At 36.9% G+C, this 25,662-nt stretch overlaps 1 protein-coding gene and 1 long non-coding RNA gene across 15 annotated transcripts in view; both read right to left on the bottom strand.

Annotated features, from left to right (window-relative positions):
- The window catches only part of znf185 (zinc finger protein 185 with LIM domain), a 34,104-nt gene that overhangs the window by 7,279 nt on the left and 1,163 nt on the right, over nucleotides 1-25,662 (bottom strand). Inside the window, exons 2-34 of one of the 14 annotated variants that reach the window (XM_049484330.1) lie at nucleotides 22,025-22,076; nucleotides 21,142-21,262; nucleotides 20,583-20,687; nucleotides 20,461-20,487; nucleotides 20,280-20,333; nucleotides 20,091-20,138; nucleotides 18,901-18,984; nucleotides 18,540-18,620; nucleotides 17,746-17,805; nucleotides 17,507-17,593; nucleotides 17,101-17,205; nucleotides 16,597-16,656; nucleotides 15,175-15,270; nucleotides 12,845-12,925; nucleotides 11,400-11,512; nucleotides 11,276-11,354; nucleotides 10,939-11,052; nucleotides 10,103-10,216; nucleotides 9,200-9,301; nucleotides 8,864-8,983; nucleotides 8,514-8,624; nucleotides 7,982-8,065; nucleotides 7,162-7,230; nucleotides 6,708-6,770; nucleotides 4,550-4,633; nucleotides 4,349-4,420; nucleotides 4,206-4,262; nucleotides 3,532-3,615; nucleotides 3,327-3,401; nucleotides 1,799-1,849; nucleotides 1,659-1,694; nucleotides 214-285; nucleotides 67-126 (exon numbers count right to left, since the gene is read on the bottom strand). In XM_049484330.1, the coding sequence (XP_049340287.1) occupies nucleotides 67-126; nucleotides 214-285; nucleotides 1,659-1,694; nucleotides 1,799-1,849; nucleotides 3,327-3,401; nucleotides 3,532-3,615; nucleotides 4,206-4,262; nucleotides 4,349-4,420; nucleotides 4,550-4,633; nucleotides 6,708-6,770; nucleotides 7,162-7,230; nucleotides 7,982-8,065; nucleotides 8,514-8,624; nucleotides 8,864-8,983; nucleotides 9,200-9,301; nucleotides 10,103-10,216; nucleotides 10,939-11,052; nucleotides 11,276-11,354; nucleotides 11,400-11,512; nucleotides 12,845-12,925; nucleotides 15,175-15,270; nucleotides 16,597-16,656; nucleotides 17,101-17,205; nucleotides 17,507-17,593; nucleotides 17,746-17,805; nucleotides 18,540-18,620; nucleotides 18,901-18,984; nucleotides 20,091-20,138; nucleotides 20,280-20,333; nucleotides 20,461-20,487; nucleotides 20,583-20,687; nucleotides 21,142-21,262; nucleotides 22,025-22,034 (2,579 nt within the window). In that variant the 5' untranslated portion in view covers nucleotides 22,035-22,076. Of the gene's footprint in view, nucleotides 1-66; nucleotides 127-213; nucleotides 286-1,658; nucleotides 1,695-1,798; nucleotides 1,850-3,326; nucleotides 3,402-3,531; nucleotides 3,616-4,205; nucleotides 4,263-4,348; nucleotides 4,421-4,549; nucleotides 4,634-6,707; nucleotides 6,771-7,161; nucleotides 7,231-7,981; nucleotides 8,066-8,513; nucleotides 8,625-8,863; nucleotides 8,984-9,199; nucleotides 9,302-10,102; nucleotides 10,220-10,938; nucleotides 11,053-11,275; nucleotides 11,513-12,844; nucleotides 12,926-15,174; nucleotides 15,271-16,596; nucleotides 16,657-17,100; nucleotides 17,206-17,506; nucleotides 17,594-17,745; nucleotides 17,806-18,539; nucleotides 18,621-18,900; nucleotides 18,985-20,090; nucleotides 20,139-20,279; nucleotides 20,334-20,460; nucleotides 20,488-20,582; nucleotides 20,688-21,141; nucleotides 21,263-22,024; nucleotides 22,077-25,395; nucleotides 25,480-25,662 lie in introns of those variants that run through there. The other 13 variants (XM_049484331.1, XM_049484333.1, XM_049484328.1 and 10 more) reach the window with 13 other exon arrangements.
- LOC125804796 (uncharacterized) lies at nucleotides 13,341-13,883 on the bottom strand. Its single transcript, XR_007440975.1, has 3 exons — nucleotides 13,832-13,883; nucleotides 13,650-13,733; nucleotides 13,341-13,509 (listed from the first exon to the last, which is right to left on the bottom strand). It is a non-coding gene; the product is annotated as an uncharacterized LOC125804796 (long non-coding RNA).

The following is a 25,662-nucleotide window of genomic DNA, read 5'->3' as shown; positions in this document are numbered from 1 at the left end:
ACACACTCACATACACACACACACCCTCCCAACAGAAAGAGTGCACCAGGGGCTTTGATCACTCACCTCGTGTACGCTGCAGAAACACCGCTGTCAGAATCCTCGTCTGGAGTCTCAGTGCTGAAGCTGTAATACAGAGAAAGGGGGGCGTTTTGGATTTAATGTGCAAAATTTTAATTCTGCATTTAAATATCTTAATATTAAACACGTTACCTTGTTAAATCGATGTCGCCTGGAGTGACGTCTTCAACTGAGAAGCTTGGGGCATCACTCTGGGTATTCTCACTGGAATTACCAAAAAAATAGTGTATTTAACATCTTAACCCTTTCAGCTTTCAGCTTTCCATTCTGCTCAATATTTTTTGATAAAGCACAGTTTATTCTATGTATCCTGTAATCTTACCTAAACATGTGTTACACCATAAACTCAACCTGATTGTGCCCTTTCTACCCTTCTATCAGCAAAAAGTATATTAGAAAAATAAATCTCTAGAGGTAAGTGAGACTTTTAAAAATATGACTTTTTAGTTTTTATCTCTAAAGGAATTCACACAAGTGGATTGCTTTTGGGAGAATTTCAGAAGTTATTTTTTTTATATAATTACTATCATCACATGCACTGTCACATGAACTATCACACATACTTTTACATGTACTATCACATGAACGATGACATGTACTGGCATGTGAACTATCACACGTACTGTCTCGTGAATTATCTACATTTTCACAAAAAGCATCAGCACTTTTAACATATATGGGATGGAGATCATCACTTTTGGGCATGGTGATTTTATGCACACTAGATGTTGAAACACTGATGAGTGCGCATTAGTGAGGTCTGGTGCCTCTCCAGCACTTGTCAAATGTATTGGAAGGACCACATCACTCTAATGAAGAAGGTAACCAGGTATATAACCAGGTAGATGTGTGGTTGGTCCAGAAACTCTCAATCTTCTGGTAATATATTTTAATGGAGCAGTGAATACACCTGAAACTGATGGATGATTTCTCTTATTCTGACTAGAGCACTGGTCTATCCAATATCTGGGAACTTCTGCTGGGAAATTTTTTCTTTAATCAGGAAAGCACATCATGCTACATCATAAAGAGTGTTTGTTTGGGAAGCCTCCTAACACTACCTTCACCTACGTACTGTCTTTAACACCGGTCATTCATATGCACTGAGTCACTCTGAATAAAGAGCCTAAATGTAAATGTAATAGAGTCGGGTTTGTGCTTGAAATCAGTGGAGCACCAGGCTGATGGACTATCCCACAGATCATAGAGAGCACTGAAGAATCACATACATATAAAACCACATCAAAGAGAAGATTCTCCTCAATCAGTCATCGTCATCATTCTAGTGTCGCCTTCCTCTCTCCATCTCGCCCTTCTAAATTCCCTTCATCTCCAGCGTCATCGACCGCTATGAATTTATGTTCATCGCCATCTTGTCATTGTCTTTCCCCCCGACTCAATAAGATCACGAGCAGAGCAATCACACTGATTTACTGCTGCGCTGTTTCTGCATAATCGCCACCTTCCTCCCGCCCACCTTCCACATTACCATAATCATCACCCTCATCATTATCACTGCCGTCGTCATCATCACCATTACTCAGTGGTGTGTTTGTGAGTTGGAGCCGTGCACGTACCTGTCCAACAGCAGAGGATCAAACAGCTCCACGGGGCTGTGGGAGAGAGAGGGGGGGTGTTGTGTTTGTAATAGGTGTGATATGTACACAGATGATTGCGTAGCATTTGGAAATTGTCACCTTTAAGCCGAAATCATTACCTCTTTGTGCTCGCGCTCACTATCGGGATGGGATCAAATGGATCAGCAGAGCTGAAAAAAACAATTTCACACCGATTTCACTCTGAGTGGCGAGAACACGCTCTGTCATATGCAAATTGAATTCTGATGTGACTGTTAATAGGGACTCTACAACCCACTCAGCGGCGGCGGGGGGCGGGCCGACGTGGCCTCTGCTGCCCCTAGTGGAGAATCTACTGCACTGCTATTAGAATTTTAATTGACAAAATACAGTATACACTATACAATCTCAAAAAATTAGAATATCTTTGAAAAGTTACTTTATTTCAGTAATTCAGTTCAAAATGTGAAACTCATATATTATATAGATGTATTACACACAGAGTGATCTATTTTAAGCGTTTATTTATTTTATTGGGAATTATTGATTATGGCTTACAGCCAATGAAACCCAAAAATCAGTGTCTCAGAAAATTAGAATATTATATAAGACCAATTAATACTTTTGGTAAGCAGTGTGGGCAGTGTGCCCAGTCCTGCTGGAAAATAAAATCTGCATCTCCATAAAAGTTGTTCTCAGCAGAGGGAAGCTGTAAGATATGAAGTGCTGTAAGATTTTGACTTTAGACTTGATAATAAAACACAGTGGATCAACACCAGCAGATGACAGACATGACTCTCCAAACCATCACTGATCATCAGTAAATTTTACATTTCATTTAAAGGAAATGAAGGGAGCAGAGTCTGGAGGAAGAGTGGAGAGACTCACAGTCCAAACTGCTCGAGTTCTAGTGTGAAGTTTCCACTAATCAGTGATGGTTTGGAGAGTCATGTCTGTCATCTGCTGGTGTTGATCCACTGTGTTTTATTATCAAGTCTAAAGTCAGTGCAGTTTAGTTTTCCCTCAAAATCTTACAGCACTTCATATCTTACAGCTTCCCTCCCTTTTATGGAGATGCGGATTTCATTTTCCAGCAGGATTTGGCACACTGACAAAAGTACCAATTGGTCTTATACAATATTCTAATTTTCTGAGACACTGATTTTTTGGGTTTTTATTGGCTGTAAGCCAAAATCATCATCAATAAAATAAATAAACACTTAAAATAGATCACTCTGTGTTTAATACATCTATATAATATATGAGTTTCACATTTTGAGCTGAATTACTGAAATAAAGTAACTTTTTAAAGATATTCTAAGTTTTTTGAGATGGCCCTGTATATGATTGTCCTCTTTCAATGCCTTCCTTTGCCAATTATTTGTATTAGAATTATTTCCCCCTTTGTTACGTCCCTGCAATTTACCCTTATAATTAATCCTACTAAAAATGACAATAAACATTTGATCAAAAATGAATTGGGTTAATATTGAGTTAGTTGTTAACAGTTGTTACAGTAGCAACTGCAAACTGCAAATGGAACAATACACCTCAAAGTCCTTAAAGTCTGGCTTTACTATGTTACGTAGCTGTTAATCCTAACGTGGAGTCCCTCTGGGTTCTATTTTAGGGCATATAAAACTGTTATTTATATATTTATTATTTTACCCCTTTGTTTCTTTCTTTGGCGGCTCCACTGTTTTTGTGGTCTCAATTTTGTTTGGTGTCTCGCCATTGCTGAGTCTGAGATGAGGGTAAGATAAGAACGTAAATATAAGTCTTTAAAAATTAATTAAATATATTTGATTTGTACTTATGGAACATAAATAAGAGTAATAAATAGTTGTGTTTTAATGTGTAAAACGATACTCACTTCTCCTTTTCAGTGTTGATGGGGATGAGATCAAACGCCAGCAGATCCAGAGATTTCTGAGTCTTCTCTGGTTGGACCTGAGAGCTGAGAGAGCAATGAAATATATTCTTATATTCTTATATGAGTCTAGTTTATAAGGCAAATACAAATAATTTATAACACACCAGATATGTATTTCTTATTTTCATTTACATTACATAGCCTCAGCAGTGCTATTATAATTATACATTTACTTTACCTGTGCAGCAGTTTTAGTCATGTACTTACTTCATCAGTGCCATTCTAATCATCCACTTAACTACAGACACTCTTATTATCCATTTACCTCAGGAGTGCTATTCTAATTTTAAATTTACCTCAGTAGAGCCACTCAAATCATCCATTCACCTTAGTAGTGCTATTCTAATCACATATTTACCCCTGAACTGCTATTCTAATCATAAAGTTACTATAGTGCTACTTTAATCTATGCTCTAATGAGAATAAAATACAGAATTATAAAGTTTGTAAATCATTTCAGTCTCTCTTTGTTTCAATATTTTGGAATCAGGGTTGTGTTAACCTACAGCACACCTCTATGTTTATTATATATTCAAACCTAAAAGACGTTTTTTTGAAGGAATAGAAAATTCTTTCTCTAAAGGAATAAATGAAAACTGTTTGATGGACGTTACCTGTCTTTTGAGATGATCTCAGTTTTGGTGGTTGTGATGGTGACTGTTTCTGTTGAACTGATGAGAAACATTATTTAATTATACCATAAAGTGAATAAAATACATTTCTTGCTCAGGATCATGTGGATAACGTGCTGCCCTACCTTTTTGGGTCCTTCGACTGAACAATGGTTTGTGTTGTTTGAGTCGTAATGCTTGTGTTATCGGTGCTCAGTCTGAGAACAATGGCAAGAAGCACAAAAGAAAATCAGATTAGGAATTCAAGATCTAATCATATTTCATATTTTATTTAATATTTTGTACATTCATTAAATAAGAATAAAACATGTAAATATGAGTCTCACTTGTCAGTTTTGGTATTGATCGGGATGATATCGACTGCAAGCAGATCCAAAGACTTGTTGGTTTTCTCAGATTTGGGCAGGAAGCTGTAGGAGCAGATATATATATATATATATATATATTAGAAATTAAAGTATGTAATACTTTACCACACAGACTGATACACAATCCAGTTATACATTGCATTATACATTTGATGCAATGCAGAGTTTAGTATATTCCTAAACTCTGATACTATTTTAACGTAACATTTAGTGCAAGCCATGAAAATAGACTGTTGACGGGGTGTAAGATAGCAATTAGCATGACGACACATCTTACGCAGGGTGTACAATAGAGTCCTTTAGCCCAATTCATACTTCTGCAAACCTATGCCACAGCCTACACTACATGTAACTATGCGTCTCGTGAGGTGAACAGCTACAGCTGTGATTGGTCCGCTGGGCCTTCGCATTTTAAACTGCAGAGTGATGCAGAGCCGCTGATATGCGCACGCAGAAGTATAAACGCTCTCTGCTGCATAGAGCACTCTCGCTGGATACGCGTAGATTATTGCATAGGTTCGACACCTAAGTATAAATTGGGATTTAGCCTCACCCACCTTGACTACCCCTGCATTAGCCACGAACATGTTCATCAGAAACCTATGCATCTAAAAAAAAAAAAAAAATCTAAATAGAGTTTTAACATGTGCTGCTTTACGTCTTAAAGCTCTGAGAGAAAGATGCAAGTCTTCCCCCTAACACCTCTAACAAACTAACTACTTCTAACCATTCCTAATCATTTCCTTCCTCCCCTCCTGTCCTCCTCTATCCCAATATTATCCCACTATTTCCCTTTTGCCTGCATTAGGCTCTGTCTAAAAACGTTTTTGTACTTCGATTACTAAATGGACATCTCTATTTTTTGGACAAAAGCGTCTGCCAAATGTAATGTAATGTAATATAATGTAGCAGGGTCTCATAAAATAGTACATGAATCATAACAGCTATATTACCACAGACATTTTCACAGTTAAGAGCTTCACTACTGCTGATCTGTGCATCCGTCAGCATCCATCAGCATCATCTACAGACTCTACAGCCTGTTTCTTCTCATTTGGAGAGAATCAGTATTTTAATGAACTTGCGCCACAATGTGCTAATCAAGCCTGTGTTACTAACATCATCTAACATCTATACTCTCAGAACGGCAATTACTCCTGACTCCTGCAGCTCTGCAGGACTGTGTGGGTTTAACTAATGGAGCTCAGATGCAGCTCGGCCTGTTAACAGCCTCCCTCCCACGCACCAGTCTTCCCACGGAACGAGCAGGAGAGCACAGCTCTACACAGCTCCACACAGCTCCACACAGCTCCACACAGAGCTCCACACAGCTACACAGAGCTCCACACAGATCCATAGATCTCCGCACAGCTCCACACAGCTCCACACAGAGCTCCACACAGCTCCACACAGAGCTCCACACAGCTCCATACAGAGCTCCACACAGCTCCATACAGAGCTCCACACAGCTACACAGAGCTCCACACAGAGCTCCACACAGAGCTCCACACAGCTCCACAGAGCTCCACACAGAGCTCCACAGAGCTCCACACAGCTCCACACAGAGCTCCACACAGAGCTCAACACAGCTCCACACAGCTCCACAAAGCTCCACACAGCTCTACACAGCTCTACACAGCTCCACACAGAGCTCCACACAGCTCCACACAGCTCCACACAGAGCTCCACACAGAGCTCAACACAGCTCCACACAGCTCCACAAAGCTCCACACAGCTCCACACAGCTCCACACAGAGCTCCACACAGAGCTCAACACAGCTCCACACAGCTCCACAAAGCTCCACACAGCTCCACACAGCTCCATACAGAGCTCCACACAGATCCATAGATCTCCACACAGATCCATAGATCTCCACACAGCTCAACAGAGCTCCACACAGAGCTCCACACAGAGCTCTACACAGCTCCACACAGAGCTCCACACAGCTCCACACAGCTCCACACAGAGCTCCACACAGAGCTCAACACAGCTCCACACAGCTCCACAAAGCTCCACACAGCTCAACAGAGCTCCACACAGAGCTCCACACAGCTCTACAGGAGACGCGCTGAGCTATTTTCAGCCTGACTTTAAACTCTGCATATATTCTCTCACCTGTCGGCTCCTGTCAGCAGGTCTGTGGTGGGGGGGACGGGGTTCACTGGCTCCTGTGGAGTACTGTAAGGGTTGAGGGGGGGGGAGGAGAATGTGTGTTAACTGTGTGTGAAACAGAGCACAAATGTTCAAACATGATGACTCAAGATGACGGGGGAGGAGGAGGAGGGAGGTGATGCAGTGTCTCTGCAGCGTCTCCTCTGAAATGAAGCTCTGAATCTGAATCTGAGCAGCATTTCACTGTTCTGGAGTCTGGATCACTATAACAGTGCTCTGGTGCCCTCCTCTGGCTGCTCTTACTTTAATTATCCAGCCCTGTATTTTTATATCCAGCTTATAAAACCGTGTGAAGGTTACAGTGTCTGTGTACACAACAATACGGACCAATAGGAACGTGGACGTGATGTATTCAGCCGAGAGCATATGATGAAAATCTCGGAGGTGTCACACTAACCTCTGAGTCAGACCCAGGAGATCATCATTATTCAGGACGCCCGTCTTCTCCACCGGCTTCGGGTCAACGCTGAACAGGAGGATAGACAAAATAAAGAAAAATGTGATTAAAGATCGAATAAATCACGCTCTGTTTGCATTACTTTTATATGGTTACAACTGGATTACTTAAATCATACAGCTCTAGACAAAAAAAAAATAAGAGACAACTTAAAAATGATGAGTTTTTTAATCAAGAGGAAGATGGATGATCACAAGCCATCAAACCACCAAACTGAACTGCTTGAATTTCTGCACCAGAAGTAAAGCAGCATAAAGTTATCCAAAAGCAGTGTGTAAGACTGGTGGAGGAGAACATGATGCCAAGATGCATGAAAAAAAAAACTGTGATTAAAAACCAACCAGGGTTATTCCACCAAATATTGATTATTTCTGAACTCTTAAAACTTTATGAATATGAACTTGTTTTCTTTGCATTATTTGAGGTCTGAAAGTTCTGCATCTTTTTTGTTATTTCAGCCATTTCTCATTTTCTGTAAATAAATGCTCTAAATGAGAATATTTTTATTTGGAATTTGAGAGAAATGTTGTCCATAGTTAATAATAATAAAATAAAACAACAATTTTATTCAGAGACTATATATATATATATATATATATATATATATATATATATATATATATATATATATATATTAATAGAAGTAAATCATAGTGCATTTTTTGGTTTGGCTGATTAATCAGAGATCAGACGCAATATGAATGTAGAATCATTCTGAACCACAATAAAAATCTAGTATCATTAAATAAATAAATCTAACCTTGCTTTTGGAGTGGGTTGTGTTGTGGGTTTGGGTTCTGGTGCTGGTGTTGTTTTCTGTGCAGCTGGAAGCGGCTCAGTGACACTGAAGAAAGAAGAAAAACAGATGAACAAACAATAATAAAAGTATCAGTTACTGTATGTTTAACATATTTTATATTTCTATATTATTTATACCCAATTAATATGTATATATAGTATATATCGTCGTTGTTCAATGAAAAACAAGTATCTCCAAAAGAGCAACTTTATAGCAGAGAGAAAAAACCTTCCTTACTTTCAATGGAAGTCAATGTAAAAATTATTTATTTCAGATAGTTTTGAAGAATTACTTTTGGTTCATTCATCAAGCAGTTTTGGCGCAGTGTAGGGGAGAGTTTGTGTGTTTAAATTATGTAGTAAATCAAAAATTATTAAACAAATGGATATACTTGTTCTGCATTGCACAGCGACAATATATACTATATATATACATATCAATTGGGAATGCAAAATATTAAAATAATCATATATATAAGACAACGGAAGCAAACCTTGGTTTAGGAGTGGGAGTGGGCTCTGTTTTGGGTTTAGTTTCTGGTGCTGGTGCTGGGGTTTTCTGTGCTACTGGAGCAGCTGGAACAACTGGAACCGGCTCAACCACACTGTAGATACAAACACGAGCACATAAAATTATTATTACTGTACTTTATTTTAAAGAACACAAATTAGGCGCTTATTAATGTCTTATTATTTGCTTAATAAAGCCTTAATTTGGTAAATCAATATACAGACAAAAATTGTGATGTATCTATATAAATGTTACTATAACTGCTACTACTGAAATTACTAATAACAATAACAGTAATGACATACATATGTTAAAACAAGGTAATGAATAAACCTGGGTTTAGGAGTGGGAGTGGGCTCTGTTTTGGGTTTAGTTTCTGGTGTTGTGGATGGAGCTTTCTGTGCTACTGGAACAACTGGAACAACTGGAACAGCTGGAACCGGCTCAACAACACTGTAGATACAAACACGAGCACAGAAATGTATTATTACTGTATTATAACTAATACATAACTGTAATAAATCACTGGACTGAAAAAAAATATTGGGTTATTTGGATAGAAATATTACTACTACTACTACTACTACTAATAATAATAATAATAATAATAATAATAATAATAATAATAATAATAATAATAATAATAATAATAATAATAATAATAATAACTTTGGTTTAGGAGCAGGTTCCTGTTTGGGTTCTGGTGCTGCAGATGGGGGTTTCTGTGCAGCTGGAACAGTTTTAACAGCTGGAACAGCTGGCTCAGTGACACTACAGAAAGAGGGAATAGTGCATAAGATATAAATGTCATTTCTACTGTTTGTATCCACAGCTCCTTCACTCTGCACATTTTACTGTGTTATCTCACTTTCAAAGCTACGTCTACCAGCGTTTGAACACTACAAGTTGCTTAAAGATCAGCTTATATTAAATTAAAGAGTATTAAAACTGCACCTGCCCCACATTCACTGCAGTAACAGCCTCTACTAGCTTTTACATTTGATTTTGGAACACTGATGTGAGGAATGCTTATAGTGACATTATAGATAACGCATGATTTTATACACTACTTCTTCTGTAGGGGTAATGGACCTACAGTCGTACAGCAATTTGTAAAACGTAATAAACAAACATGTGGGCTGAAATAACCTCGACTAGGTGTTTGCTATAAACATCTACCAGTTTCTGACGTCAACTGGGAGAATTTCCTCATGCACCCTCTGATACAGTCAAGAATTCATAGTGGATTTTATGATGGAGAGCGAACCAGGCGCTTCTCCAGTAAAGCAGCACTAAACGCCCATATGATTAAAGGTGTTCAAAAAGACCAAAAAGGGCCATATTTTAGTCATCTCTAGGCAAGCTGTCAATCGTGCACCGTGCAGCTTGATTTAGGGTGTGTCAGTGTGTCTTTGCTATCATAATGACGGGAAAAGTACACCTTACATGGCCCAAATTATAATTACGGGAAAATACTAATACAGGAGGACGTCGGGAGGAAAAGAGGGGTAAAATAAGGTAGTTTCCCGGCTATTAAAGATTTTCTGATGTTCTGATGTGTTTATAATGTACCTTGGTTTAGGAGCAGGCTCTGATTTGGCCTCAGGTTTTACTGCAGCAGGAGTTTTAGTTTCAGCAGCAACTGGAGTAACTGGAGCGGCACTTGCTGGCAGTGGTTCCATGACACTGTTTGAAGAGATACGTAAAAAACATTAAAAGTCTCATTCCATCTTTTTTTATTCATTTTAAAATGTCTAGTTGTGTCTCTAATATGAATAAACACCATTTAAGCTGTTTTTTTGTGGAAAATAAAAAGTGCTCCAGTGATCCAGTTTAACACTGCTTTAGTCCGGTGAAAGAGTGGGCGGGGAGAAACAATAGGATTTCAGCTCTTAATTATGAATATTCATACATGAAAACATATCGTCTCTGATTGGCTAACAGCACTGCGACACCAGAAGGCACGGACGAGATGGACAACAGTTAGAAACGTTTTAAAATAAAGACATTTTTACTCAAATAACAATCTTATATGTCACTGAACTGCTTGAAGTTTTGCACCAGGAGTAAAGCAGCATAAAGTTATCCAAAAGCAGTGTGTAAGACTGGTGGAGGAGAACATGATGCCAAGATGCTTAATAAAAAATGTGATTATTCCATCAAATATTGATTTCTGAACTTTCTGATTTCTGACAATATTTTTATTAGGAATTTGGGAGAAATGTTGTCTGTAGTTTATAGAATAAAACAACAATATTAATTTTACTCAAACATAAACCTATAAATAGCAAAAACAGAGAAACTGATTCAGACAATGAAGTGCTCTCTTCATTTTTTCCTTAGCTATGAGTATATGATGTTAATCTGTGTTGGTATTCTGTGTGTAAAGTAATATAAAGATAATAAACCTGGGTTTAGGAGTGGGTTTAGGAGTGGGAGTGGGCTCGGTTTTGGGTTTGGGTTCTGGTGCTGTGGACGGAGCTTTGGGTGCAGCAGGAGCGGCTGGAGCTGCTTCAGTGATGCTGAAGAAAAAAGAAAGAACAGATGAAAAGAAAATCAGAAAAGAGCAAATATTATATATAGTATCACAGGGGAATAAAAGAAAAGTGCTATTTATCCAGAGCTCTGCAGTGGAATGAAAATATAATATCTGTATACGCTACACTGGATCTACCTACTCAGTACAGACACCAAAATATACTCTTACAGTGCGCTCCTCATCTAAAAAAGGTCAGAGTTATAAACCTCGGTTTAGGAGCAGCTTCCTGTTTGGGTTCTGGTGCTGCAGACGGGGCTTTCTGTGCAGCTGGAGCAGTGGGAGCAGCTGGAGCAGTGGGAGCAGCTGGAGCAGTGGGAGCAGCTGGAGCAGTGGGAGCAGCTGGAGCAGTGGGAGCAGCTGGAGCAGTGGGAGCAGCTGGAGCAGTGGGAGCAGTGGGAGCAGTGGGAGCAGTGGGAGCAGTGGGAGCAGTGGGAGCTGGAGCACTGAAGAAAGAGAAAATACATATATATATATATATATACAAAAAAAACATGAATACTACATCATAACAGACTGGAAATAAAGCCATTTATATTCATTTGACTGCCTGAACTGTGAACGTGCCATAAACTACAGTATATTCAACACAACAGCTATAGTATATCAATATATAGAGCGTATATATAAGTATATACTGTATCTACACATTACTCATGTATCCGCACTATCAAAACCTCTAAAGTGCTTAATGAAAATGAGTGAAAGTGAATAATTATTTTATTTTATTCATAACAATAGGATTTTTGATCTGATCTATATATCATGGTATGTTTATACAAAAGTAATGGCAGATGGTATTCAATAAAAAAGCAAACAGACCATAAAACAGTGGCATTATTCATAAAGCACTTAATCGAAAGTTTATTTATAATTATATAGATGTATAATTATTTATAATATAATTTTGGTTTATTTTATCAATTTTATGCAGCTCTGGAAAAAAACGAAGAGACCACTTCATTTTCTGAATCAGTTTAAAGAGTTCAGAAATCAGTATTTGGTGGAATAATCCTGGTTTTTAATCACAGTTTTTTCATGCATCTTGGCATCATGTTCTCCTCCACCAGTCTTACACACTGCTTTTAGATAACTTTATGCTGCTTTACTCCTGGTGCAAAAATTCAAGCAGTTCAGTTTGGTGGTTTGATGGTTTGTGATCATCCATCTTCCTCTTGATTATATTCCAGAGGTTTTCAATTTGGAAAAATTCAATTTTTTCAGTGGAATCTTATTTTTTTCTGTATATAATAAATATTAAAAATTGTTTTAGGAGTGGGCTCTGCTGTGGGCTGTTGTTCTGGGACTTTCAGGGGTGTGACTGGATCTGTGACGCTAAATAAGACGAGAGAAGAACACAGGAAAAACTGATTTCATGCTTAAGTGTTTTATTATTATTATTATTATTATTATTATTATTATTATTATTATTATTATTATTATTATTATTATTATTATATCTGTCTTATGAACAGTTCCACAGTATAATATAGATTAAATACAGGAACAGAACGTAATGTGTATGTATATATTTGGCCTTTTTTTATGAATAAATAAATATTTATGATAACTTGTGTTTCCAGGTCTTACTTTTATGTCCTGATAACTCATTATATCTCCACTTATTCAGCTCCTCATGAAGTGTTTCTCTACTTCTGAAGCAGCTACTCTTACAGCTGGATTGCAGGGGTTTCTAATGAAGTTGCCGATAAGGGAATGAATTTATTCTGCATTTAGATTACCATCTAACCATCTAAATGAAAATATAAATAATAAACCTGGGTTTAGGAGTGGGCTCCTCGCCGGGTTTGGTGCCGGGTGCTGTGGCTGGGACAGCTGGAGTGACGGGCTCAGCGGCGCTGAAGAAGAACAGACATCAGTTCAGGAAATGAGACTCATGTTCTCAGGAGATTAAAGCAATTATTCAGCTGAAAAGATTTACACCACAGGCCTCTCTCTCTCTCTCAGCCACACACACTCAATCACACAGCCTCACACACACACAGCCTCACACACACACCGCCTCACACACTCCACCTCACACACTCCACCTCACGCACACCGCCTCACACACACCGCCTCACACACTCCACCTCACACACTCCGCCTCACACACACCGCCTCACACACACCGCCTCACACACTCCACCTCACGCACACAGCCTCACACACACCGCCTCACACACTCCACCTCACACACACCGCCTCACACACTCCACCTCACGCACACAGCCTCACACACACCGCCTCACACACTCCACCTCACACACACCGCCTCACACACACCACCTCACACACACCACCTCACGCACACCGCCTCACACACACCGCCTCACACACTCCACCTCACACACACCGCCTCACACACTCCACCTCACACACTCCACCTCACACACACCGCCTCACACACTCCACCTCACACACTCCACCTCACACACACCGCCTCACACACTCCACCTCACACACTCCACCTCACACACTCCACCTCACACACTCCACCTCACACACTCCACCTCACCCACACCGCCTCACACACTCCACCTCACACACTCCACCTCACACACTCCACCTCACACACTCCACCTCACACACATCGCCTCACGCACACCGCCTCACACACACCGCCTCACGCACACCGCCTCACGCACTCCACCTCACACACTCCACCTCACACACTCCACCTCACACACACCGCCTCACACACTCCACCTCACACACTCCACCTCACACACTCCACCTCACACACACCGCCTCACACACTCCACCTCACACACACCGCCTCACACACACCGCCTCACACACTCCACCTCACACACATCGCCTCACGCACACCGCCTCACACACACCGCCTCACGCACACCGCCTCACACACTCCACCTCACACACTCCACCTCACACACTCCACCTCACACACACCGCCTCACACACTCCACCTCACACACTCCACCTCACACACACCGCCTCACACACACCGCCTCACACACTCCACCTCACACACTCCACCTCACGCACTCCACCTCACACACACCGCCTCACACACTCCACCTCACACACTCCACCTCACACACACCACCTCACGCACACCGCCTCACACACTCCACCTCACACACTCCACCTCACACACACCGCAAGTGAGGAAAGTTTACAAGAAAAAAGAATTATATATTTCTACAGTATTTTTATTCATCTCTTCATTGGAAGCACTGAAGATCTGATACTTTAATTCAGTGTAAATTAGTCAGTGTAGAGCTACAGTGTTTATTACAGTGTAAATTTACTGTTTTCCTTCAAAATAACTTAAAACCTTAATGTCCAAAACACATTGTGCCTAATTAGCCACTTTCCCTCCCAGGTGTGTCATGTGACCTCGTTAGTGTCTCAGGTGTGAATGTGGAGCAGGGCTGTTAAATTGTTTTAAAAAGTGTTTTGGGTTCAATTCTCTCATACTATATGTTGTTTGGGACAATTTTTTCAGTGTTTTTTCCACATGCAATAAAATAATATAACTAATAATATATCTAAACTTTCCCATTTTTTATTATTATTATGTTCTAATATATCTATATATATATATTACAGATTAATCACATTAACACGTGATTAATCTGAAATCTGATAAATTTGTTTTTAACTTTTCTGAGATACTATAATAGGGAATCAAACCTATAATATGTATTAATAATAATATATATATATATATATATATATATATATATATATATATATATATATATATATATATATATATATATATTTTTTTTTTTTTTTTATGTCCACAATTAAATACTTAAAAAATGGACCCCTCGTGATCTTGGTACGTAACTTAGACACTCACCTTTAGCAGGTGGATGATTAGTGTCCTCAAATAGCTTTGGGCTCCTTATATATTATATATTATATGTTATATGTTATATATATCTGTATTTAAAAATATATTTACAGTTAAATGTAATAAATCTGTGATATCTTTGCCTGAGGAATTATTAGTGCAGTATTTTTATATTTTAAACACGGGGAGAGGAAACTAAAGGCAGGATAAATCAGACGACAGATGGCTGTAATAATTTAATCTCTATTCTCACAGTAATCTTAAATAAAGTAAATAAACCTGGGTTTGGGGGCGGGTTCGGTTCGGGGGGCTGAGGATGGAGCCGGTTTGGTCTCGAGAGCAGCAGGACTGACTTCAGCCGCCGGTTTGGAGACGCTGGGGAAGAGAGAGAGAGAGATCAGGGCAGAAAATAAGGGAGGGATGAAGGGATGAGTCTGACATTCTGCAGATCTGTGAGGAGAAAAATGATGGTACATATTTCATGCGCCTCCCAGGAGATCAGGCGTGTGATCTTCTCTCAGACTGGGTTTGGTATTACTGTGCAGAACTGAGCTTCTATAAAAATCTCATCACCGAGGAGGAGGAATGAAATGATGGAGGGAGAGAGAGAGAGAGAGAGGGACAACACTTGAAGGAATAGACTTTATGATGAGAAAATAAACCTGGACCTGCATTTAAAATAAGGAGCGCTGAAATAACCTTTCCTTTCCTTTCTTTTCTTTTCTTTCCTTTCCTTTCTTTTCTTAACCCTCCTGTTCTGTTCTGGGTCAAACTGACTCATCTTAAAGTTTAAAAATCTAAAAATAAATAAATAAAAATAAAAATAGTTTAAAGTATTTTTTCAGTATGAAACATCTTCGTCTTGCCTTAATTAGTTAAGTACATCAACATATAATATGAAAATGATTCGTCTTACATATTTGCAAAAACTAAAACTAAAATTGAAATGTTATGTTTCAATGTTACATGCAAATATTGTGTTATAATAAAGTTTGAACATATTTTTTTCCTGAAAAATGAGTAAATTATCCTAACTGAACCATTACCTGTTAGAGGTAAGGAACACTATTGCACTAAATATAGATTTTTTTTTTAACATAATAGGAGGGTTAATGTCTTTAAAACAGGTCCCAATCCTAAATTCCTCTATACGTCCTCTTATATATTTATTTATTTATTTCTAATTTTCTAGGCCAATTGTCCCACCCAATCAGCTGGAACTGCTACAGGGTGAAGACTGAAATAATACAAATAAGAACAATATACAATGCAATATTTTACTTTTTCTTTCTAATGTTATTACTGCGTTAATACAGTGTTACTATGATAATTACTGTGTTACCGTGTTATTACTCTGCCTTGCTAAAATACAAATATCACATCACCCTAGGATTGAGCAAGACCAATTGTGCTCTCTCAGTGCTCCGGCAGCTGATGGCAAGCTGCGTGACCGGGATTCGAACCATCGATCTCCTGATCATAGTGGCAGTGCTTTGGTTCGATAGACCCAGCATATATTTTTATATTTTTTAATGTCAGAGTGAGAATTTCCTGATAAAATCCTCATTATATTAACATACAGTATATTAATCTTAAGCATTATTTTTCTTTTCTTTCAGGATGAAATCATAGCAGGTAAATATACAACATTATATTGCAGCAGCAGTGACACAACAGTGGGGTCAGATGTATTTCTGGTACCTGGTGGGCACTGGAGTAGATGACAGCAGAGAGTCAGAGAGAGCATCCAGAGTGTCAAAGCTGTATAAAAACAATCAGTTTCAGATATTAAAGCCTTTATTCACTGTACGCTATTAAAGCATGATTTATCCTCTAGATTTTATCAGTGGTCACTTTCTCAAATAATGCAAAGAAAACAAAAAGTTCATATTCATAAAGTTTTAAGAGTTCAGAAATAATCAATATTTGGTGGAATAATCCTGGTTTTTAATCACAGTTTTTTTCATGCATCTTGGCATCATGTTCTCCTCCACCAGTCTTACACACTGCTTTTGGATAACTTTATGCTGCTTTACTCCTGGTGCAAAAATTCAAGCAGTTCAGTTTGGTGGTTTGATGGTTTGTGATCATCCATCTTCCTCTTGATTATATTCCAGAGGATTTTAATTTGGTAAAATCAAAGAAACTCATCATTTTTAAGTGAAATCTTATTATTTTACAGAAAGCTGGGTAAAGGTAATAAACCTGTGTTTTGGAGTGAGCTCTGCTTTAGCTCTGGGTGTTGCAGATGGTGCTTTCTTTCTGACTGCAGCAACTGGAGGTGCCGGCTCATCCACACTCATCTCCAGACTGTAGATTAACACACACACATTAATACACACACACACTTTTATGACATATAATGCCAATGCATTGTGAGCGACTCAGAGTCATATTTTATTTAAATTCAGCAGTCCTTCTTTACGTTGTGTCCAAATTATATTGATTTATCAATAGAAATGCTGCAAAATAACTTGATAAAATCTTAAAGCCAGGGTTTTTCTACATAGAGAATTATTCATAAAGCAAGTTTTGTGTAGTTTTCTAAGTTTTGTATATGGTTTCAGGCAGAAACTCAAACACTTTGCGTCAGACAGGACTGATAGTGTACCTTTGCTCAGGTGTGAGCTGAGCCTGAGGGGCTGGAGCATCAGCTGCTTTAGGTTCAGACTTTTCTTCATCATCACTGATAATAACCCTACACACACACATACACACACACACACACACCACACACACACACACAATACACACACACACACACACCACACACAAACAGTGCTGTCAGTGAGACAAAGCATATTCTCTTTCTTTCACACAGTTACCATAAACACAAAACCAGCTTTTTACCTTTTAGCAACAAAAGATTTGACTGGAGGATCAGAGCTGTCTGGCGTCTCAGACGGAGACCTGAAAACACATAACAGCACAAATCAATGTAAATAAATATATAATAATAAAAAGAGTAAATTAAGATATTTTTTATGAGTAATAAAAGATAGTTGATTGATTATTAGGTAAATCCACCTTGTTAAAAATAGCGAAAAGCAAAAACTCAATCTAACAGAACGACCGTATGGGTTTATCAGAACGGCTTGTGGTGATGATATATCACAGAGTTATTGATTTGGATGCATCATTTTTGATTTCTTCTCAAATATTTGCCATAACAGAAAAAAACTATTTAGGACAATCCGAGAACAAAGAATGATGATATTTTGTTTGTAATTGTTACTAAAACTCGACCTGAATTTTTCTATTTACTGTAGTGTTTTTGCTGTACTTTAGTGTACTTGTTTTATTGCTGTAACGTTAGAAATTAGAACAAACGCTGATCTGAGATCAGTCTATAAAACACTGAGGATAACAGTGTGAACTGAATAGATCAGGGGTGGGTTTCCCGAAAGCTTCGTAACGCTAAAAACTACTTAAGATTGATCATTAATTAAAGAGTGTTTCCCAAACCTGTGCGTAACTAAAGTACGAGTAACCCGAGTACGAGTATATTAAAATATATTATATTATATTATATTATAAAATGTATTTTACACCCATCAATAATTCCAGTTGAATTTCCACTTTATAATCTATATTAAAATATTATGTTATATTTTCACATCACTGTAAATCAGAGCGAAACCTACTCATATTTCTTTGCAGCAGAGAGAACATATGATCGCTGCCTGGCTGATGAGTTCCTCAGGACATTACTCGCTGCCTCTGTCCTAAAACACACACACACACACACACACACACACACACGCATGCACACACACACAAATAAAAAAAGAGAAGCATTAGAGAGCCATGCTCACACCACATTTCAATCAGAAGAAATTTACAGATAATAATTATAAATAATTGATAATTATTCAACATCTGAGAACAAATGCTGATCTGAGATCAGTCTATAAAACACTGAGGAGCGTGAACTGAATAGATCTGATCTCAGGTCAAATATCTGATTATTGATCAGTGAGAGACGTTCTGAGAAGTTCCTCTAACCTTCTCTCCTGTTCCTCAGCGCTGATGGACGGCTCTGGTTCTGCGGTCGAGTTCTCTGAGCTCAGGCGAACCGTGTGAGGAGCTCTGAGGAACACAGGAGAACATCTCACACATTCATATCTCAAACTTACTTTTAGATTATTATTATACATGCACTGTATATGTCTGTTAGATATATATTTAGAGAAAAACGTTTAAACTCTGAAAACCTCTCTGTTAGTTTGCTTTCACTTTTTTAATTATATAAAAATATTAAAGTTCTATAAATATTCAATGATATTATACACTATAAATTACATTTGTTGTAACACAATTGTCATCTGGAAAAGCATCCAATTCTCTTGATATAATAGAGGATTTAGTAAAGACTTAAAATGGTCCACACAGAATGTAAATCAAACATGTTGTAACTGACTGTGTAATTACAAGTATGTATTTTCGAGTATATAATACTCAAGTATAATATTGTAACAAAAATCAAGTGTATATCAGTTTGCACCGCTTTGCATACACTAAAGTACACCTTCATACATTTGTAATATTTTTTTTTCTAAAATATATGGAGCATGTATTTAGAGGGATTTCTTTTTTTATGTTTTCCATCCAACTATTTCAATGCAACATTCAGATGATTGTCACAACATCCTCTCAGAGCTATCTACTGTTAACAAAAGTTGGTTGGTCATAACTGCATCTTAAATAAAAAAACAAGCAACTTTCTGCCTGCTAATTTCCTGCTCTATCCAGTGTCTCAGAATGTGTGTATGTATGATTTTATTTTAGATATAGACTGACACTCTGTTCATTGGTCAGCTCCTCAGTGCTGGATTCAGTGCTTTAGGTGGACAGTGGTTTCCGGTTGAGAGTACGCTGTGTGTGATTGGCTGCTGTTTCTCACCGGTGTGTGTGGATGAGTGCTGGATGTAAATGGCTGTTTTAAAATGCAATTGTAAAGCATCCTTGAGTTTCTAGAAAGGTGCTTTATAAGTGTATCTTAATGCATTTAGGTGTAGAGCCATGTGGTTCCAATTCCTCTATAGGATAGTACCAACACTCATTATTGCACAAAAATTCACAAAAATACTTTGGTGTCCCCAAACTCCTAAAACTCACCTTAATTGCAAAAAATCATAATGTGTAATTTAAATAGCTCAACTGATTAGATATATTTAGCTATATGAAGAACTTACATTTTCTTATATCCTTCAGATGGTCTTTTATTAAAACCAGCGGTTCCGCTAAAACAGAGAAAGAATACAACCATTACAAATAAAGACAAATTTCCAATAGCAGAGCAACTTTACATAAATTATTACATCTTAAAAAATAAATCCCTGTGTTTCTGTACAGAGCAGATGATTTGGAAATGGAGTGCATACATGTAGCCGTTGGTGGAGCTTGGTGGCTTGGTGTCCGTCTTTGTGAAAACCCCTCTGAAAGAAAGATTTTTGTGTTTCAAAAAATGTAAAAACAAGAAAAAACATCCATATTACAGCCCTATATATTTATATGCATATATATATTTATATACACTAAATTTTAGTTAAATTCCTGACTTACCTGATGAGGTATCCAGATGTTTTAGTGCTGCAAAAAAAATTTAAACATCATTAATATTATGCAAAAAGCTTTAAAGTCTTTGAGTTAAAGTCTCAGCATCATGAGGCGGATCTGGAGCTCACCTGTCTGTGCTGGTGGTCCCGTTGGGCTCTGGTTGGGCAGGTGTGGGTTCTGGAGCAGGTTCAGTGAATGCACCATTCACACGACTCGCACGCACCTCCACCAACCTTCACAAACAGGTTCAGAGGTGATAAGTTTACTGTTTTATATGTTAATTGTTTTTATATACAGTTATCAACCTTTTAGACTGCATGAGCTCGTATGTACGGTGAATACTCCAGTTTCTCACTCTGCCTGAATTCATAACATTTATATCAGGTTCATTAACTGAATATTAAATTATCCATTCAGAGATGTGCTGATCATAAAGAACTAAGGTTCCTATGGGAGGATGTGATTTGTAGCCGCGTTAAACTGTTTTTCCCAACTTTCTCAACTGCAAATGAATTATGACATGATGAAGCAACATTCTACTCTGATTGGCCAAACAAATTCTACTGACCAATCACAATCACACTGAGGTCTGAGGTCTGCAGCTTCTGCTCTGTGAACCTTTGATTCTTATGTTATTAAGTAGGACCACTCTTTCTATTTTACACATATTAGTATATATCTCTTTACCATGGTTTCTCCTCCTCCTCCTCCTCTTGCTCAGCGGCTCTGCGGCGCTGGATCCAGCTGCTGTCTCCCTTCAGAGCCGTTCGGACTTTAGTTTGACGCAAAACAGACTGTCTGTCCCCCTCTGTAAACAAATATCACAATATTATAATATAATAATATCACAACATCACAATATGACTGCTGAAAATCCAGCTCAGGACCCGCTGCTCATCCAGAAAAACATCAATCAACCTTTATTTTCACTCAGTAATACATTTACAAATTAAACTGAAAAAAAAAAATATATATATATATATATATATATATATATATATATATTAAAATTAAGTATTTAATTAGGTAAAATAAAGAACTTCAGAAACAAAGCAATAAAAATTAAATGGTAAAAGCATTAGAAAAACAAACAAACAATAAAATATTTAATTAAGAAGAAATCAAATAATTCAGAGTAAAATAATAAATAAATAGGCTAAAATGTAAAGCAGTAAAACAGAGATAAATTATTAGAATAATAAAAGATAATAAATAGAAAAAAATAGGACAAATTAGGTAGTAAATATAAGAAATAAGATTCTGAGTAAAACAGAAGATTAGAGGATGAAATAAATGAAATAAAAAGGTAAAAGGTGAAAAGTAAAACAGGGAATAAAAATGAATAAAATGATGAAATTAATAAAATAAATATAAAGGCCAAAAGGTAAAACAGATAACAAAATAAATAAATAGAAGAAAATTTCACTTAATCCATACATACTCCACCGACTGTCTAATATTACATAACTTATCATGATACAGTACAAAGTGTCTTCAGCTGTGTGTGTGTGTGTGTGTGTGTGTGTGTATTAGAGGAGATAACAGGGGCACTGATAACTGTGTAACTCACCGGTGGTCATGATTGGCTCTTCTCTGTGTTTTTAAACGTCTGTAGTGAAAATCTGTTTTAAATAAAGAAGAGAGTCAGAATGAGGATTTTATCTCCACTTTCTAGTAGAGGAAACACATTTAATAGCTATGGCCGGTTTAACCATTGACACAAAAAACGTTTTTTTTTTTGTTTATATTTGACCTATTATTTCTGCAAATAAATAAACTACATTAATTCAGATTCAGAATGATTTACTTTTTTAAAACCCAAATTTCCCCTTATTTTAGCTAAATCAATTTACTCCCAATTGAGCTCTCTCTGACTCCGGCTGCTGATGCTGCATAACCACAAGTTCAAGTTCAAAGAGTTTATCGTCATCTCCACAGCAAGGAAACAAATTTTCTTTACAATGAAATTCTGTCTTTAATCCTCATCATGTACATCACATAAAGAGAAAAATAGCAAAATAGCATAAAGCAAGAAATAATAAACTAACTAAATATATAAGACAGATAGATAGATAGATAGATAGATAGATAGATAGATAGATAGATAGATAGATAGATAGATAGATAGATAGATAGATAGATAGATAGATAGATAGATAGATAGATAGATAGATAGATAGATAGATTTTTTTTACTCAAACATAAACCTATAAATAGCAAAATCAGAGAAACTGATTCAGAAACTGAATTGATATCTTCATTTTTTACAGAGCTGTATATAGATTAGCTATTTTGCTGTCTGGGTGTGGCCCGACATGTTCAACATGTTTTTGTTTTGTTTTTTTACACAAAGATGCACTGTAAAGCATTTTTTTTCACACCACAATTATACTATTATAATGATTAAATACAGTATAAAATCTTATAAGACTGAGTTGGTTCGTTGGTTGTTTTGGATAATAAATGATATAGCTAGTTTTGGTTTGTAGATAATGTAACCTTGTCTGCAAATCATTGTGAAAACTGTCTAAATGACTCTGTTACATCCTAAAATGGTCTATTTTAAGCATGTTTATTTATAATTCTTTATTTATCTGACGATGTGAAATGTTTAAGGCAGTGTAAACTCGTCTCGTCTGATTTTCTGTTTGAAGTAAAGAGTAAATGGTGTGAATATAATTTTAAGTAAACTCCCATCCATCAGTTTGGTGGGGTTTTACTCAATCTTCTGACATCTGGAATTCTCCACTCATCAGTTAACCATGCTGTCAGACCTGTCTCACCACTTTCACACCATTCTCTCCCTCCCTTCCTCCCTTCCTCTCTTTCTTTCCTTCTTTCTCTCTGAATATCTCTCTCTATCTCTCTCTTACTATACTGTTACACAGTGATATGTTGAATAATCTAGTCTTATTTAACAAATAAAGCACAGTTACTGAACAAAGTACTCATATTTTTTAATAATCTACAGTCTATAATGATCCAAAGCTTTAAAAAACTCTAGTCTATTAATCTCTCATCAACAGAATGCATAGAATTACATGCTTCAATAAAAATGAAGGAATAGAAATGGCTTGAAATGAGCAGTGTGCTAAAACAAAACAGAAACCACCATCCAACCAAATCTCCAATCTGATAAAAAAAAACAGAGAGTGACGAATACAGATCTACAATCATCTCCAATACTCAATAACATCCTGAGATTTTCAGGTTTTCATGAGAAAAATGTTTAAAAAGCCTCCAAAAGCTTCACTTCATTAGTTGAAGAGGCAATAAATGAACCTGCAATAAACAACACTGCAAAAAATCCACTGGCAAAAACTAGATAAAATCAATTTAAATTGAGACATAAATGCTTAAATTAAGCAAAACATATCTGCCAATGGGGTAAGCCAATTTTTCTTATAAAGTTTTCTTAAAATAAGCAATGACAAAGCCTGAAAATGAGTGAAGTATTTCTACACAAGTGTCAGAATAACTTGACTGGTGATTTTTGTGTTTATTTTGAGTTCAAATTACTTAAAATAAGGTGAAAATTCTAAGTAAGACTGAATAAGATAATTATTCCTAAAATAAGTAAAACAATCTCACATTTACATGCTTATTAAGACTAAAATTATTATCAGAGCAAGAAATAAGATTTATTGCTTTAAAACCAGATCATTTCACTTAGTGAAAGTTAAGTTTTAGTTTTTTGCAGTGAAGAATCCACCAGTTTCTGAAAGAAAGGGTTAAATCATCGACCGCCTGCAGTGTTTGTTTGAGTTAATCTGAACCAGTTCTGCCACATGAAGTATGCTTTAGATTAAACTGACAAACAGCGTATTACAGTGTAAATCATTCCACAAGCGTTCAGAAGTATAAACACTGTTAATATTCCGCTTATTTAAAGCTATTATTACACTAAAACTTCAATACTGTCCTACTGCTGTTTATTTTAACGTACAATATTTTCAAACTGAAACAACATTACATTACTAACAACAGTGATATCTAATAAAATCTGGTCTAATATAATAACAATAGCTCTAAATCAGAGTTCTGGATAAAGTACAGTATTTTCTTTGGTCAAACAAACAACTGATTTATTAAAAGAGGGATCTGCCAAAAGAAAAATTTCTGAAGAAAAATCACTGATTTTTTAAATTTTTTGAAAATTTAATTAATAATTCTTCTGGTTTTAATCTCAGTTTTTTTCATGCATCTTGTCATCATGTTCTCCTCCACCAGTCTTACACACTGCTTTTGGATAACTTTATGCTGCTTTACTCCTGGTGTAAAAATTCAAGCAGTTCAGTTTGGTGGTTTGATGGCTTGTGATCATCCATCTTCCTCTTGATTATATTCCAGAGGATTACAATTTGGTAAAATCTTTTTTTGTTGTTATTCCTCCACCATGAATGGATTTTATAAAACCTTTTAGGCTGAAATTCTCAGAACTGTTGCAACACAACGACTCCAGCCTCAGGCAAAGTATCTGTAAACATTTAACGGAACAGCTTTTAGTAACTGTCTGTTGTTTTTGGAAACCCAGAAAATTACTTGGTAATTTTGTCATTATTTCTAACTTTTTGAGCAAATGACATTATACAGAAATTAATTCATTCAAACATCAACTCTACATAATATTAACTCTACAAAGTATCAACTACACAAAACATCAACTCAACAAGACAAATATACTTTACAAAACACCAACTTTACCAAATATCAAACTCAATAAAACCAACTCAATAAAACATCAACTCTACAAAATATAAATTCTACAAAACATCAACTCAACAAAATATATACTCTACCAAATATCAACTCTACAGAGCAGTAGTTCCAATTTAAAATCCACAGCTGAAGCTTTCATCTAGTACAACTAACATCAACTCTTCAAAATATCAACTATGCAAAGTATCAACTCAATAAAACATCAACTCTGCAAAATATCACCTCTCCAGAGCATTGTTCTGTAGCAGTGAATGAATCAGGTCTGAAGTTTCTGTATTAAACGAGTTGAGCACTGAACTCTGTGACAGAAGATTAAACACTGAAACTCTGAGAGACAAATCGACTTCTATAAGTAAACAGACCGAACAGAACAGGAGAGAGAAAACAATCATGTCGAGCAAACAGAGCGACGAGCAAACGGTTATATGAAGTTAAACAGTCTGAGAGAAACACGCTCTGCCTGAGAAAAGACCTGTAGCTTATATATGC

This window comes from Astyanax mexicanus, chromosome 10, assembly GCF_023375975.1.
Source record: "Astyanax mexicanus isolate ESR-SI-001 chromosome 10, AstMex3_surface, whole genome shotgun sequence".
Taxonomy (NCBI): domain Eukaryota; kingdom Metazoa; phylum Chordata; class Actinopteri; order Characiformes; family Acestrorhamphidae; genus Astyanax; species Astyanax mexicanus.
This window is presented reverse-complemented; position numbering and strand designations above follow the sequence as displayed.